Genomic DNA, 16,855 nt, shown 5'->3' on the forward strand with positions numbered 1-16,855 from the left:
TTTAGCCACCAGATTATGCCTTACTAGCTATTCATATTATTATTATTATATTATATTATTATAGGGGTATATGGAATGTTCGGGAGAACTCATACCTCTAGTTGAGGGCTTGCCAAGCCTTTTGAGGGCTGCACATCCATCTTTGGTGTCTACCTTCACTCAGCTCTCATCTGTGGCTCCAAGAAGCTGTAGCACACATAGTGGCCACACCCAGGTAAACTATCTCTGCAGATGGGGAAACCAGTTTGAAAGTAACTGACAGGCCTCAAAGCCATCGTGAGTTAGAGGAATGTCTACTCCAAGCATGTGAAGACTTTTCCCAATAGAATGGGTAGATGAGAACAATTTGTTCCAGCAGCCCTGAAGGTGGCTAAGTCGGGTCCTGGCAAGTGCTTAGAGTTTGGTCAGACAGCAAAGACACACCAAGGTCATCCATTGCATCCCGAGCCATCACCAGTCCTCTTGACTTTTGTCCTGCCAATGGACTTTGATGACTCTAGGAGTGTGAGGCTGATGACTGTGTAACTTTGCCTCACTTACATCCAATTCATGCACACGTTAAGACATAATCTGTGATGTTATTGGTCCTCTTCGAAAATGAAGGACACACATTTACTAAACTGAGGGACTCTGCAGTCCTTCAAGTCAAGAATAAATCTGACTTAGGGTACAGAATTGAATTATCCTGTGAAAGAAGGAAATTTTCAGTATGTATGCTTTACCTGTACTACCCACTATTACAATTTTGATAAACATTGGTTTGATTTTAATATTCTGGATAAAGGCATTTTTATCACAATTTGTAACATTTGTAAGTATTGTAATATTTGAAACCACATCAAGTTTAAAAAGAACATTTTAAACTTCTTTTAAAAATGAAGGACAAACAACAACAACTTTTTAAAGTCTTCTTCCAACAACTAAACTAGGTCTATATTTCTCTTTTATTCAACTTGTACTGAATTTGAGCTGTTCTTCCTACTTCTTAGTCACCCAGGTACCCGTCCCCTCTCTACCACCCCAAATCCCTGTAGAACACTGAACAGGCCATATTATTACACTTATTATTGCACCCTGACTGCCTACCCCCTTGTTTCCAAAGCCTGGTGTCTATTGCCTCCTCTGTCCAGTGACATAGCACCACATTTCTGACATTTACCCAAGGAACAAATCAACAGACAAGTGAAATTTGTATGAGAAGGCTATAAATTCTACCTCTTGAAGAGAAAGGAAGCAAAATAATTCACAGACACTGGATTTGTTCACATGGTCTATATTGGGAAAGATTATGGTGGCCCAATGAATACCCTGCCACCACCCAGTTTGACATATGAAAAAATGCTCTAAATCACTAATAACTAGAGAAATGCAAATTAAAACAACTCTGAGGTACCACCCCACACCCATTAGATTGTCTAAGGTCACAAAAAAAAAAAGAAAATGACAAATGCTGAAGGGGATATGGGAAAATAGGTACACTAACACACTATTTGTTGAGCTGTGAACCAGTACAATCATTCTAGGGAAAGCAATACAGAACTACGTTCAAAATGTTATTAAACTGTATATATCCTTTGATCCAGTGATCCCACTATTATTGTCCAGACTACTATAATGTGAACTCTAGTCCATTTGGAGGGTGTATTAGTACATATATTTATGACAGACACTGCAAATTAATGATGAACAATACCTTAAAGAGACCAAAGAAAAAGTAAAAGGGACTCTATGTATAAAAAAATATTTACGGCAGCTCTTTTTGTGGTAGCAAAGAACTAGAAGAAAAGAAGGTTTCCATTGATTAGTGACTGGCTAAATAAATTGTGTTACACAAATGCAATGGAATGTACTGTAAAAAGAGATGAATATGAACAATTCAGAGAAACATGGGAAGATATATGAATTGATGCAGAATGCAATAAGTAGAGCCAAAAAAACAGCATTAACAAGAATGTAAATGGAAAGAACCAAAATACAAACCTAAACACTGTGCAATTATAATGGCCAAGCTTGATCCCAGAGAAAAATTGAGGAAATGAATTCTCTCACTTCTCTGCAAAGGTGGGAAACTACAGATGTAAAATGTTGCATAGATTGTCAAATGAGATAAATGTTAGTTTTATTAAACTGCACTTTTTTCTTTCTTTTTAAATCATTGCTAAAAATAATGTAATCCCTGCTGTGTGGAGGTTGGGAGAAGGATAAATTCAAAAACAATTATAAATAAAAAATAAGATTTCTTTTTAAAGGAGGGCTTTTGTGAGTTAATTACAATCATTAAAAGTAATACATACTCTTTCAAATGCTACCCAGCCCACTCTCTTTGTCCTGTTTAATTCTTAACCCATTTTATTGTTAATTTACAGTGACTGTCATAGATACGTGAACAAATACACTAAATGGACTAGACTTCACATTCTGATAGTCTAGACGCTAAACATTTTTTATGTACTTAGTTTTTCCAGTGTGGTCTCATCTGGGTAACTGTGGTTCACAATGAGGAAACCCTGTAACATTCTAGACCTTGATTCAATCAGCACAATGTCATCCATAAACAGGAACACTGAGAGTACCTCATTGCCTAGAGAAGATCTCTTTTCCAATTTTACCCTGAACATAGCATCTTCTGTGAAAGTAGCAAACACTTTTGTTAAGCAAATATTTCCCTGTTTTATGCTTTACTTGATACTAATAATCAGAAGTCATCAAACAGTTATTTCTGTCGTGGAATTTATCAAGAAATTTTGTATGACATTAAAATATGCTTGAGAGACTACTCTTGGGGTTTCATCGTGCCTGAATTAATATTTTTTGCTAATTAAACAAACAATAAACTCAGAATGATGTATTTTCCATCACTGACAGTTAATTGTATAACTCTAAAGATGTGGTCTCCAAGAGAATGTCATTGGGAAAATTTGCTCCCTTTTCATCTTATTGTCAAAGATATTCATGATATATGCACAGATCATTCCTAAAGATTTTATGAAGATGAAAAAGTAGGGTAGTTATTGGCATCCTTTCAATTGTCTCTTTCGGGTAGTAATGATGCCTGTGGTGTGGCCTATGAGAGGTATGAGCAGGCTGCAGCATGTTACAAACCAGAAATTACTTGGAAATATCCTTGGAGATGTATGTGTGCAGAGGAAAAAATGATCTGGTCATATAACGAGAATGAGGAATAGCCAGTGGACATTGTATATGCCCCACCGATTTCCCTGAAATGACAGGAAAACTCAAGGAAGCCCCTGTGATTCATTTTTGAGAGGAAATGGACAAGTCATATAGGATAGGCACGCATGTGTGGGCTATGATCTATATCACTGAAATTCCCAGGCCAATGAGGTCATAAATCCATTGGAATATTGTCCATGATTTCTAAAAATCTTTTTTGTATCTTTCCCCAGAATTACCCTTCTCCTTAACCCACATCCCCATACAGGTAAATTATAAAATAATAATAACAGCTAGCATTTATACAGTACTTTAAGGTTTGCAAAGCCGTTTACATATCTCTTTTTAGTCTCATGATAATTCTGTGAGGTAGTCGCTATTATCATCCCCATTGAGGGGGATGATGGAATGAGGAAACTCAGAGAAGTTAAATGACTTCTGCAGGGTCACCCAGGTAGTAAGTGTCTGAGGCATGATTTGAACCTAGGTCTCCCTAGCTCTAAGTCCAACACTCTCAGCTGTGCCACTTAGCTACTAATCACCCCCCACCACCACATTCAAGTCTATCATAAATAATTATTTAATGCTTTCAAAGTTGTACCACCTCCTGTACAGATTTCTTCCATGTGTATCTTGTTCCAGATTCTCTTTCATATTTTTTTCTTTAATTCTATTTCTACTTCCTCAAATAACATATCTGGGAATAAGTTGGTACGATCATATTGAAGATTATACCTTTTTCAGATGAACAACTAAATTGAAGAAGAGAGGAATTAGGAAGGTTTATTAAGAAGGTATAAGGATAGATAGGTAGATAGATAGATAGATATAGATGGATGGATGGATGGATGGACGGATGGATGGATAAATAGATAGACAGAAACACGGACACATACATCTTGAAATTCATGAACCCAAGAAGCATATTGGAGAGCATTTTGTGTTAATATAAAATAGAGGAAACCATAATACCACCATGTGAGTAAATTAGAGACTGCCCAATTTGATGGACTATATTAATAATGATGTGACCATAATAATAATAATTAAAAAAAAGCCAGGAGAGCTTGGCTTTGGCACTTCGGGTGGGAAAGGTGGAGTATGACAAATCAACCGTTGCAGGCAATATTCCCAAGAACTTCATTCTGCATCTATTTCTCTCCCATAATTCCTGTGTTTACCTAGTGAGTCCTTTGTGCCAGGTCATGCTGTGAGTTACCTAAAACCTTAGGCACAGAGCCCTTCAAAGGGTGTGGCAGTAATGAAATGTGCCACAAGGACAGCAATGACTGTGTTACTCCCAATATTGCTTCTGAGACCTTCCTTATTTGCTTAGGAATGCTGATGCCAAGGTTCTGGCACCCTTGAAGTCAGAGGTCAGTCAGAGGACCCTAACAGTAATAACATCAACTTTACAATAATAAAAGCTCACATTTATATAGCAATCCAGATTTATTAAAGCACATTCCTCACAAGGGCCATTGCAGATGGTATCCCAAATATTATTTTATCTATTTATAGATGAAGGAACTGAGGTTTAGCGAAATTAAATAACTTGACCAGTGAAATATAACTAGAAAGTGTCAGAGCTAGGATTTGAACCCTAACCCTAACCCTGAACCCAAATCCAATATGCTTTATATTACACTATTCTTCCCTATTCTTGTATTTACATTATCCTCCCACCCCATCCACCTTCTGCGCCCCTAGAGGGTCTGATGGAGATGACCCACAGAAGACAATCATAGAACACCTACCTGCTTTAAGTAAGCTCAAGTCTCCAGACTCAGAAGAATTATATCCCAGGAAACTTAAAGGATTCACAAATATTATGGGGGCATATTATTGATAATCTTTCAAAAATTATAGAGAATAGAATAAGCCTCATTTTTGTAGGATTATCTGGCATTTAAATCAGAGGGACATTATAAACGTGATAAATAATGTACCCTTTATTGCTTTAGCTCCAACTCATAGATGAGTCGAGAAAGGTAGACTGGGATGATGGTATCATGATATATATTGCACTTGGTTGCTTGAACAATCTTACTGAAAAATGCTGATTAGCGCATCAATATTAGCATGGGGGGGGGAGAAATCTACTTATGCGTCCCCAGATTTTGTCATTGATCTTGTGTTAATCTGTATTTTTATCGACAATCCAACAAAGAAATAGAAGGCATGCTTACTAGTCCTGCCCTTTGGCTACAAAAATTGATTATGAGATACAGAAGACCTGAAGACAATACCTTGGATGAAAAAGAGAAGATGTAGGTTTTAGGTGATCACAAGCTCAACATGAGCCAACAATGTGATGTGGCTGATATAAAGACTAACACTATCTTAGCCTGCATTAGTTAACAGAATATAGTCATTTAACTTCTGACTTATTTGTAGTAAGTGGCAAAGCCAGAAGTTAAATGTGAATCTTTGTATCCCAGATTTATATTTTTTCATTATTTGTTTTTATTTTGAATTTAAATAGCAAATAAAATGGGCATTTCTATATACATAATTGACTAGAAAAAGAGGTTTTTACATATAGTTATGAATCTGTATTATGGACAGCTTGGTTTTCATTTTAAATATGTAATAAATTCAACATTTAACTTTCAAAGATGTTGTGTTTGTGCTTCTTTCTAGTCTCCCTTCTGCTTTCTTCTCAGCATTTTTTAAAAAAAGCTTTAATGGCCCTCTTCTCTCTCCCTCTCCTCTGTCTTTGTGTCTTTGTCTCTCTTCCATTTTCTTTATTTTTTGTTGTTATTAATAATAATTAGCATTTATTTAGCTTTAAAGTTTGCAAAACACATGTGTTATCTCATTTGATTCTCATAACAACCCTGTAAGATAAGTACTATTATTATCCTCATTTTACAGATAAAGAAACTGAGGCATAAAGAGGTTAAATGGCTTAGCCAGGATCACAGAGCTAGTGTCTGAGACAGGAATCAGCCTCACTTCTTCCCAGTTCCAAGTCCAGCGCTCTATCTGCTGTGACACTGAGACGCCTCTAATTATAGTTAATATATTATAACTTAAATATATATATATGAAATATGTATTACTGCCTTCTTCAATCTACCTTCTCTTTTATCAGTTCCCCCTCTCCCTTGTATTATCCTTTTTATCCTTCCTTTTTTTCCCCTTCCTTATAGGGTAAGATAGATTTCTGTATCCAACTGAGTGTGTGTGTTACTCCCTCTTTGAGCCAATTTTGATGCTAGCAAAGTTTGAGCTTTGCCTGTCACTCCCCCTCCCCATCTTGTCTCCCCACTCCTCACTCTTGTCTCCTGAATAAGGTATAAATTATCTCTCTGAGACATGAATTATCCTTGTCCTGAATCCTTATGGGACACAGCTTTTGTTCCAGCATTGATTCAAGTTCACCCCTTTCAAAGTTGTATATCTTTGAGGACCAGGGAAACAACATCTTATGAATGACCATTCACACACCCCACTGGACCTTGGGTTTGACCTTTAAAAGACATAGATGAGACTTGTGGTGCCAAGATGGAGGAATGAGGAAGAAACCCTCTGAAGCCCTTCCAAATTTCCCTCCAACAATTAGAAAACAGCCTCAGAACTGATGTAGGAGGGGGGAAGCAGCTTACCAGCCCATCAGGAGAGATTTGTCTCACTGGAGTGGGAGGGGAGTGAGGTCCAAGAGCAGCAGCAGTAGCAGCCAGTCATACAGCAGAGGGCCTGAAGGAAGGCTCCAAGCTGGGGGCAATCCACCAGTGAGACCCCTCCCACCTGCAAACCAGCCACCCCCTAGGCAAGTGAGTAGTCTGAGCAGCACAGTAAGACCCCATCCCAGTGACCTCACCCCTAGCACAAACCACCACTGAAGCCTTCACCCCAAATGCTGACTAGTTGTGAAGCACTGCCCCAGGGCTCGCCACCAGAAAGACTGTTAAAATAGCAACCCAGCAAACAGTCCCTACCTCTGGGGCAGGACAGCAGTTAAACTCCACAACCAAGGGAGGCTAATAGGGAGTCTCCACTCCCCAGTAAAAGCCAGAAAGATAACCTACCCTCCAGGAAAAGCAATCAGCTAAACCCTGAAGCCCAGTGAAAGCCAGCAGTTGGACCCTGAGCCCCAGCACAAAAAGCTTGGGACAGTGCAGAACCAGAGACCAACTTTCATATAAAAACACCAAGTCACAAAAAGGCAGAAAAATGAACCAAAAAAAAAAAGACCTCAATTACAGAACATTACTATGGTGACTGAGAAGATCAAGGAATAAACTTAGAAGAGGACAATAGTGTCAAAATGGCTACATATGAAGCCTCAAAGAAAAATGTAATTTGATCTCAGGCCCAAAAAGAATTTCTGGAAGAGCTTAACAAGGGTTCAAAAAAGTGAATTAGAGAAACAGAAGAAACATTTGGAAAGGAAATGAGAGTAATGCAAAAGAATCATGAAAAAGGAGTTAATAACATGGAAAAGATATACAAAGATTTACTGAGAAGAATAACTTCCTAAAAAATAGAATTGGCCAAATGGAAAAAGAAGCACAAAAGTTCACTGAAGAAAATAATTCCTTAAAAATTAGAATTGAGCAAATGGAAGCTCAATGTAACTCTATGTAATATCAAGACACAATAAAACAAAATCAAAAAAGTAAAAAAAAATGTGAAATTTCTTATTGGAAACACAACTGACCTAGAAGATAGATCCAGGAGAGATAATATAAGGACTATTGGACTACCTGAAAGCCATGACAAAAAAAAAAAAAGCCTGAACAACATCTTTAAAGAAATCATCAAAGCAAACTTCCCTCTAACTCCCAGCAACATTATAGCCAAATTCCAGAGCTCAAAGATAAAGGAGAAAGTACTGCAAACAGCCAAAAAGAAACAATTCAAATATCATGGAACTACAGTCAGGATTACACAGGATTTGGCAGATTCCACATTAAAAAACCAGAGAGCTTGGAATATGATATACTGGAAGGAAAAGAAGTTAGGATTACAACCAAGAATCACCTACCCAGCAAAATTGAATATAATCTTTCTGGGGGGAAAATGGATATTTAATGAAATATAGGAATTTCAAGAATTCCTAATTAAAAGACCAGAGCTAAATACAAAATTTGACCTCCAAATAGAAGACTCAAGGGAAACATAATAATGTAATAAAGAAACAAGAAAGAGAAAATATAAAAAATTCAATACAGTTAAACTCTTTGTATTTCTATATGGCAAGATTATATTTGTAACTCCTATGAACTTTATTACTATAAGAGTAATCAGAAGGAGTTTATATAGACAGAGTGTGTGGATATAAGGTAACTTTGATGGGATGATACTCCCAAAAAAAAATAAAGTAAAGGGGTGAGAAAGAAAATTGCACTGAAAGATGGAGGGGGAAGATTGAATGGGGTAAATTATCCACAAAAAGAGGCACAAAAGAGATATTATAATGGAGGGGAAGATGTGGAGGGTGGTGACAGGCAAAGCTTAAAACTTACTTGCAGGGTAGCTAGGTGGTACAGTGGATAGAGCACCAGCCCTGGAGTCAGGAGGACCTAATTAGACACATAATACTAATTAGCTGTGTGACTCTGGGCAAATCATTTGACCCCAATTACCTCACCCAAAAAAAAAAAAGACAAGACTTTGGAAGATGATGGAGTAAAACCAGTGACTTGCTTGAGCTCTCCCCCAAACCCCTTCAAATACCTGTAAAAATGGCTCTAAACCTTACTTGCATCAAAACTGGCTCAAAGAGCCAAATAACATACACACTCAGTTGGATACAGAAATCTATCTTACCTCATAAGGAAGGGAAAAAAGGATAATAGAAGGGAGAGGGGGAACTGATAAAAGAGAGAGTAGACTGAAGAAGGCAGTAATCAGAAGTAAAACACTTGTAAGGAGTGAAAGTGTGGGGAATAAGAAGTAAAGGGTAAGAGAGAGGGGGGTGGTAAACAAGGGAAAAATAGCATGGAGGGAAATACACAGTTATTATAACTATAAATGTGAATGGAATAAACTCACCCATAAAACAGAAGCAGATAGCAGAATGGATTAAAGACCAGAATCCTACAATATATTGTTTACAAGAAACACATTTGAAGCAGAGAGATACACACAGGGTAAAGTTAAAGGGCTGGAGCAGAATGTATTATGCTTCATCTGAAGCAAAGAAAGTAGGGATAGCAATCATGATCTCAGACAAAGCAAAAGCAAAAATAGATCTAATTAAAAGAGATATGGAAGGAAACTATCTTGCTGAAAGGTACCATACACAATGAAGTCATATCAATACTAAGCATATATGCATCAAATGGCATAGCATCTAAATTTTGGAAGAAGTTGAGTGAGTTAATAGAGGGAGGAAATAGATAATAAAACTATACTAGTGGGGGACCTCAACTTTCCCCTCTCAGAACTAGGTAAATCTAACCAAAAAAATAAACAAGAAAGAAGTTAAGGAGGTGAATAAAATTCCATAAGTGTTAGATATGATAGACCTCTGGAGAAAATCTAATGGGAATAGAAAGGAATATACTTTTTCTCAGCAGTACTTGGCACTTACCCAAAAATTGACCATGTATTAGGACATAAAAACCTCACAACCAAATGCAGAAAAGCAGAAATAATAAAAATGTTTAAAAAGAACAAAAAAAGATATAGACACATGTAGACTCCAGAGAAATAATAAACATGACAGGATACTTGTGGACCTTGCCTTGAGAGAGGCCTAGGCATCCATCAAGCCTCTACAGGGAACCACATGTACTTAGGACCTGTCCCCAGGCAGAAATACCAAGACACAACTTTAATGTAAGTGTGTGTGTGTGTGGTGTGTGTGTGTGTGTGTGTAAGGCACAGAGAGAGGAGAAAGAGAGTGCCTCACACAATCCAAAGAGGAAGAGGAATGGGTGTGGCAGAGCAACACATACTGAGAACCAACCCAGACATCAGCTCTTTGCTGGTATTATGAGCCCTTTGGAATGTATAGGTGCAGAAGGAAGGATTACTTGATCCTTTCCAGAAAAGGTAGAAAACAGTTTACTAATTGTCAAGGGGCTCAGGAACAAGACCAATCTATATTTGGGGGGAGCAGGGTATCAGATTAAATAAAAACCTGTCCTATATCCAATGTCTTATTAGCTGGGGTGCTTTTAGGGCAGGCAACTGAGGGCTTTTTAGGAGATGCTAACCAAATACTATTGTTCCCAATCTGAAGGATATAAAAAATATTATTGATAGACCCCCAAGGTGAACCCAGTCTGTTATGTCAAGGATTAAAATCCACTTGAATACAAATTATATATATCTTCTGCTTAGTTGATATGTATTCATATAATGAGCATGTACTTATCAAATTGCTGAGCAGAGTCACTGATAGTCCTAATCACTCAGAAGGAGCTCTGAACCTCAGGCCCAGAATCAAAAGGCTTTCCTTCAAACTACAGAGACTTTGTAAGTCTTGGTTTTTTAAACTGGAAAGCTTTAATTCAGAAGACTTTCCTTAGTCACAGATCTCAGGAGAGGTTTATGCAGTGAGGAATACTGAAAGGGCAAATCTTCAGAGCTCTGATTCATCTTACCTTCATTTGATATTTTTTTCTCCTTCAGTGAAAATTCTTTCTTGCTAGGATGAACTTTTTTGTGTGTGTGCCAAAAGATAAGCTTATCTTTATTTCAATGTTTTATATAATTCCATAAACATAGGAAATGGATAAATGATGCTATATGCAACAATGGAATAACTATGTCAAACATAAGTGATTTTAAATGTACAACTGTGCATTGGGACAGGGAGAGGTTTACTAGAAAGACTCATGCCCTGTGAGCAGGGCTGTTTAAAATTAGATAGGCTTCATGGAAGAGAAGAACTTTGAACTACATTTGGGGCAAGGCAGGGGGGAAGGGGTGATTCTACAGCAATATGTTCCTCAGCCTTGAATACCTGCTGGAATGTATCACTGTTTGCAATGGTCTGAGTCATCCTGTGTTTTTATCTGTTTGGACCTGGTCAGGAGGACTTGGCTTCCAATTTGTAAGACAACTCTACTTTTTTGAGTTAATGATTGTGATGTTGATTTTTATCAGAGACAAGTCTTTTCAGTTACAGAGTATTTTCAGTTACTTTTGCTTCTGGTACTTTGTTCATAATAATAATAATAATAATTATTATTATTATCATTATTAGATTATTATTGAGAAACCTCCAAGGTGAACCCAGTCTGTTACTGCCAAGGCTCAAGACCCACTCAAATACAAGTTATATGTGTATTCTACATATTGATATGTTTTCATATAATGAACATGTACTCATTAAGCCACTGATGTGGTGATTCAATGCAAAGAACACCAGGTTGGAATCCCTACCAGGATGTAATCTCGGCTCTTCTACTTTAGGTAAGTCCCTTGAATTCTGTGAGCCTCAGTTTCCTAGTTTGCATAATAAGGGGCTTTAAGGTAAATGATTTCTATGGCCTTTTCCAACCCTAAATCCTATGATTCTCTGATTCTCTACTCTATGTCTGATGTCAGAATAACTCTTAGATCATGAAAGGGAAATGCAACCTAACGTTTGCCAGTTCTTAGAGTTCCTCTGATTCATTCTATCTTCTTTCCCTTTTGGATTGTGGCTAACTTAGTATAGTTTTTCATCAGGAGTCACTGATCTGGTTTTACTACTAAGGGGCAGGTGATTCAGGCTAGGTTGTAGGACTAGGTGGTCAAAGATTACATACATACCCTCTGTGGAGCTGGTATATTTGACTGGTTCTTTCTCTAGGTTGCCATTCCCAGGTCTGAATTCCCCAGCTGGCTGTGTTGTTCTGTATCTGATCAGCATTTCTGAGAAAAAGAGCCATGAAATGCCGTCAGAGAACTTTGGTCCTGGGCTGCCCAAGCACCGTGAATAACATTATTCATTCATTAGCTAATCATTAATTAAGGTTTTATAGCAACTTTCTGCTTAAAGAACTCAGGAACTCCCCAGACTGCTTGTTCAGTTTCTAATAGCATTTTTACAAAAGAACATTTTCTAAAGTCAGGAAAGTGAAAATAAGGAGGAGAAGGGAGGCATGGAAGCCGGAGCTGAGAGCTCCTTGGAGAAAAAACAATATGTATCTGAAGTACAAGAGGAAGCACATGACCCAAAGTGTTAGAAACTGGCAGCCATTATTATGTTTGCAGATAGAGTTTTGTTTTACTGTTCTGTTCCTGGAGCTCTAGTTTCATTAGAAAGTGTCCTTTCTCTGGACTTATGGCAATATTTTTAGCCTGTACCAGTCACAAGGTTGACCTTTAGGCACTGATGGAAATGGTGAGTGCCTAGATGGAATAATTTGGGAGATGCTAGAAAAGCCCTCAATCCAAAATTTTTTTTAAAAAAAATAGATATTACTTTATTTACCATTTGAGATCCATTTGTTTGGATTTGGAAGGCTTTTCAATATTCCACTGGGGTCTCATAACAGGGCATCATTATCTGAGACACTAGAGCATGGCTCAAAGGGTTTAATCAGGAATACAGTGACCTCTGACTTTGCAATATAAAGTCACAATCAGGCAAATCCTTGATGTTCTCTGTGCCCCAGACCTCAGGCAGCTCACCACAAATCATGGCCTAGCACAGAAAACTTCCTCAGAGACACGAAGAAACATGGGAACATAGATGTAGACCCACAGAAGAAACCACACAAGAACTCTTTCCTTCCTGTTTCTCTCTATTCATCTCTCCTTCTCTTCCTCTGTCCCTGACACAGTCTGGATGTACAATGGGCACTATGTACTTAGTATACCTGTTGAATTGAAGTGAGGAGCTGTTAATGTTGATCTATAACAAGACTCCTTACCAGTCCCAACTCTGGGGCAAAAAACAAAGTGTGGAAATGGAATAGAAATGGAATATTTTAGTATCTCCTTGACTTGTGCATGTGTGTCTACATTGCTTCTTGTCTGAGACTGTAAACTCTTAGAGGGTAAGGACTATGAAGTTCTTAAGCCTTCCATAGCATTAATTACAGCAAAATACTTAAGACTTTTCCACATGAATGATCATTGGCTACCTCATCACCTGCCCAATCACAAACTTCTTGACACCAGTGGACTGTGTCTAATCTTTAATATGTACCTTAAGTGCCTAGGATGGAGAACATTAGGTCTATTATTTGTGGACTCCAACACAACCCAAAAAGCATACTGTGGCTACAATGATAGAATGAAAAATAGTTCCTGCCCTCAAAGTGTTTACATTCTACAACAGGGTTGAATTAGTGCATTAAGCAAGATATCAGCAACCTTTTGGAACTGACATGCCAAATTCTCTCTAGACTTGGTTCTGTCACTTCTCTACTCATTTCAGTTGCTCTCTGTTACTGAGTAAAACGTAAATGTTTGACATTCAAGGCCCTTGGTAATCTGACACTATCCTATCTGTTCAACTTTATTGCATGTCATTTGTCTCTATAGCTTTGGCATGCCAGAAAAATTAAGTTTTCCCCAACATGCCCTGCGCTCCCTCCCCTCCCGGACTTTGTTTCTGTTGTTCCCTATGGCTGGAATGCTCTTCCTCCTCTTCATCTGATGATTTCCTACCAATCTTTTAGTGCTCAATTCAAATGCTCTCTTTTTCATGAAGTTTTCCCTAATCCCCTCAGTCAATAAAGATCTTTTTTCCTCCACCAACCTCTCAGGTAGTACTTTTGTTTTACACCTAATATATTTGTTATGTATTATTTTTATTAGAGTTATCTCCCCGATAGAGGTATTTTCATGCTCTCTAATATATCCATTTCTAAGTAGGGATAAGGATAGGGGATAAAACCTAAAGAAAACAATTTAGCTGGTTGGGAGTCCTTCTGATGGAAATACCTTGTTAGGAAGATTGAAATTACCGATTAAAATGAATTTTAGGAATTATCTGTGAATTTCAATTACTCAAGTTCTCCCTCATTCCACCACAACAGATTAAGAAAGACTTTTAAAGTCAGCAACTTGTGAGTAAAGATTGTTTCATTTTTTTATATTTATTTCCCTACTGCCTAGCACAGTGCTTGGCACGTACTAGGGGCTTAATAAACGCTTATCGTACCTTTCTCTCTTCTTCCCTGCCTCAACTGCTGTAATTCCTGCCTTTTGATTCTGGCTGACTAATAATAGTTTTCGTGGCTGAGAGGGAGTACAAGAAGAGGACATTTTAGACAAACCAGAAGAGCAGGGCCTGATGGAGTTCATGCTGTGGGATTATGCAACAGACACATCCAGCCCTTGGCTTCTGTCCCATCCCATGTACAGGAGTTGACTCTGCTTACTCCCTTGATAGAGGTCTGAGAACAGCAACAACATTAACAACCCAGTCGTCCAGTGAACGGTTGCCAAGAGCTTGCCTTTCCCTAGGATGGCTGAGGAGGGAGCCTGTGCGTCCACTACATTGGTTGATCTTTAGTTTTCACCCTGCTGGCAATGAAATCTCCTTTCACCCGTCTCTGACTCACTCCTGTGAGTCAGCCCCTCCTGACTTGCCTCTGGTCCTTCTCTGTCCGTCTGGAACCCATTTAGCAACAGACCAAAAAACATTGTTTTCCAAATATGGAGGTACATTACAAAGCGGCATCTCCAAGCACACATAGTTAATGGAGGCACTTGTGCTATGATGGGCATTACTGTGTCTGTCTGTAAACTGGGATGCTATAAGATGAAATGGCTAAGTCTTTGAACTAGTCAGACTTAGACTGTGAATAAAATCCCAGACCCTTACAAGGACATCAGGCCCTGGTATAGTCTTTTCTGCTGAGTTACTCCTTTCCAGGTATGTGGAAGCAGCAAAGGACAGCAGCAAAACCATTGGGCTGATCATCAGGAAACCCGATAGTGCCAATTTTGCCATAAACTTGTTTTGTAAACATTGGCTAAGTTCCTTAACCTCTCAGGCCTCAGTTTCCTCATCTGTAAAATGAGAGGGTTGAACTATATGATTTCTAAAGTCTAAGCAAAATTCTTCTCGTCTTAAAAACCAAACGATGCCTATGAAATAAACAAATAGTCTGGCCACCCATGTATTTGTATGCATTGGTGTATTTATTACTTTGTACTATTTATCTCTCAGGAGGGCTGTTAAAAAAAAAAGGACATAATGGATATATATTGGAGGGAGCAGAGGGAAGGGATGTTTTAGACCTGTAATTTCACTGGTATAGAGAACTCCTAGTGAAGGAACTCCCTTCTACTAATCCAGACAGGCAACTATTCTGCAACATATATTTTTAGAGAGTTGTCTGGGGCATTCGAAAGTTCAGTAATTTACACATGGGCATAAGCTATTATTTGTCAGAGGCAGGACTTGAATCCAAGTCTTCCTAACTCTGAGACTGGCTTGCTATCCATTATATCATATTTCCTCTCAATGGATGTGATATATTTTATACTCTGTAAAGCACTATATTGTTATCAGGGATTATTTTCATAGTCCAAATTCCTTACCTAGACTTTTAAGATCTCCTAGTCATTTTTACCTCAGCCTACATTTTCAAGCTCATTTCCCATCATTCTCCTACACAGACCCTCTGCTCTCGCCAAAGGCAGTTTTACTCATTGTTTACTTTTTCACAATGCTTTTACACCATTTTTTTGAGCAGCTAGATGATGCAGTGGGTAGAGCTTTCTGCCTGGAGTCATGAAGACCTGAGTTCAAAAGCAGCCTTGGACACTATCTGTGTGACCCTGGGCAAGTCACTTAATGCTGTTTGCCTCAGTTTCCTCATCTGTAAAATGATCTGGAGAAGGAAATGGCAAACCATTCCAAGATCTCTGCCAAGAAAATCCCAAATGGGGTCACAAAGAATTGGACACAGCTGAACAACAACATATTTTTCCCTGCCTGGAGGGCCCTCTCACTTTTCTCCACCTTTTTGGAATCCTACTTAGCCTTTAACACATAGCTCAAGTTTCAACCCTTCCTGTGAAGCCTTCCTTAGCACTCCACATCTAGTATTCTTGCCTTTCTCTGAATTCCTGGGGCACTTACCACCTGCACCACACATTTGCACACCTTTGCCACCTTATATTACTACTTATATTTTTCTGTGCGTGTCTCCTCTCTACAATCAGACTGTAAGCTCCTTTCAGGGCCCATATGTTTTATTACATTCCTAAAATATTTATTATATAAGATTCTCTTCTGATATTTTAATACAACACAGAGGTGACTCTGGGTTCTTTAAGGTTAGGCCAGGAGAGTGGAATTTCTGACAGGTCCTCTCAAAATGGAAAAGCTCCAAATAGAGGGCCCTATGAAGGTTCCTATGTTTGTCCCAGGAAGATTAACCTATTTAATTCAAAGAGGCTCATCTCCATATCATCCACAGCCCAGGTTCCATCCTAGGGGAACCTAACCCCAAAGAAAAGGATAAGGCCTTTCTTGCATTTTCTTGTTTATTATTCTCTACCCTGGAATTCTAGAATAACCCTCTTAAAACTGAGGTTTGACTCTTGTCTACCGTCTCCCCTAAAAGAATGGACAAGGCCTCTTCTAGATATTCCATGTACAAAATAGACACCAGGTAGAGACAGTTATTTAATACTTCCACCACAAATGAAATGTCTAGAACACACATGACCCATAAGCAGTTATTAACAAATACTTAAAACATAAAGCAATAACCCATAACCTATTACTCTGTCCTTGGAGGCAAAGGTAACTTTGGTGGGCTGC

General features: G+C 38.3%; 1 protein-coding gene across 3 annotated transcripts in view; it reads right to left on the bottom strand.

Annotated features, from left to right (window-relative positions):
- The window catches only part of PROC (protein C, inactivator of coagulation factors Va and VIIIa), a 34,066-nt gene extending 22,053 nt beyond the window's left edge, over nucleotides 1-12,013 (bottom strand). The window contains exons 1-2 of one of the 3 annotated variants that reach the window (XM_078146790.1): nucleotides 11,893-12,003; nucleotides 8,649-8,705 (exon numbers count right to left, since the gene is read on the bottom strand). In XM_078146790.1, the coding sequence (XP_078002916.1) occupies nucleotides 8,649-8,705; nucleotides 11,893-11,992 (157 nt within the window). In that variant the 5' untranslated portion in view covers nucleotides 11,993-12,003. Of the gene's footprint in view, nucleotides 1-8,648; nucleotides 8,706-11,892 lie in introns of all 3 variants that reach the window. The other 2 variants (XM_020967165.2, XM_020967161.2) reach the window with 2 other exon arrangements.
- Nucleotides 12,014-16,855: the final 4,842 nt, after the last annotated feature.

Source organism: Phascolarctos cinereus, unplaced genomic scaffold, assembly GCF_003287225.1.
Source record: "Phascolarctos cinereus isolate Bilbo 61053 unplaced genomic scaffold, phaCin_HiC Scaffold_726;HRSCAF=1367, whole genome shotgun sequence".
Taxonomy (NCBI): Eukaryota; Metazoa; Chordata; class Mammalia; order Diprotodontia; family Phascolarctidae; genus Phascolarctos; species Phascolarctos cinereus.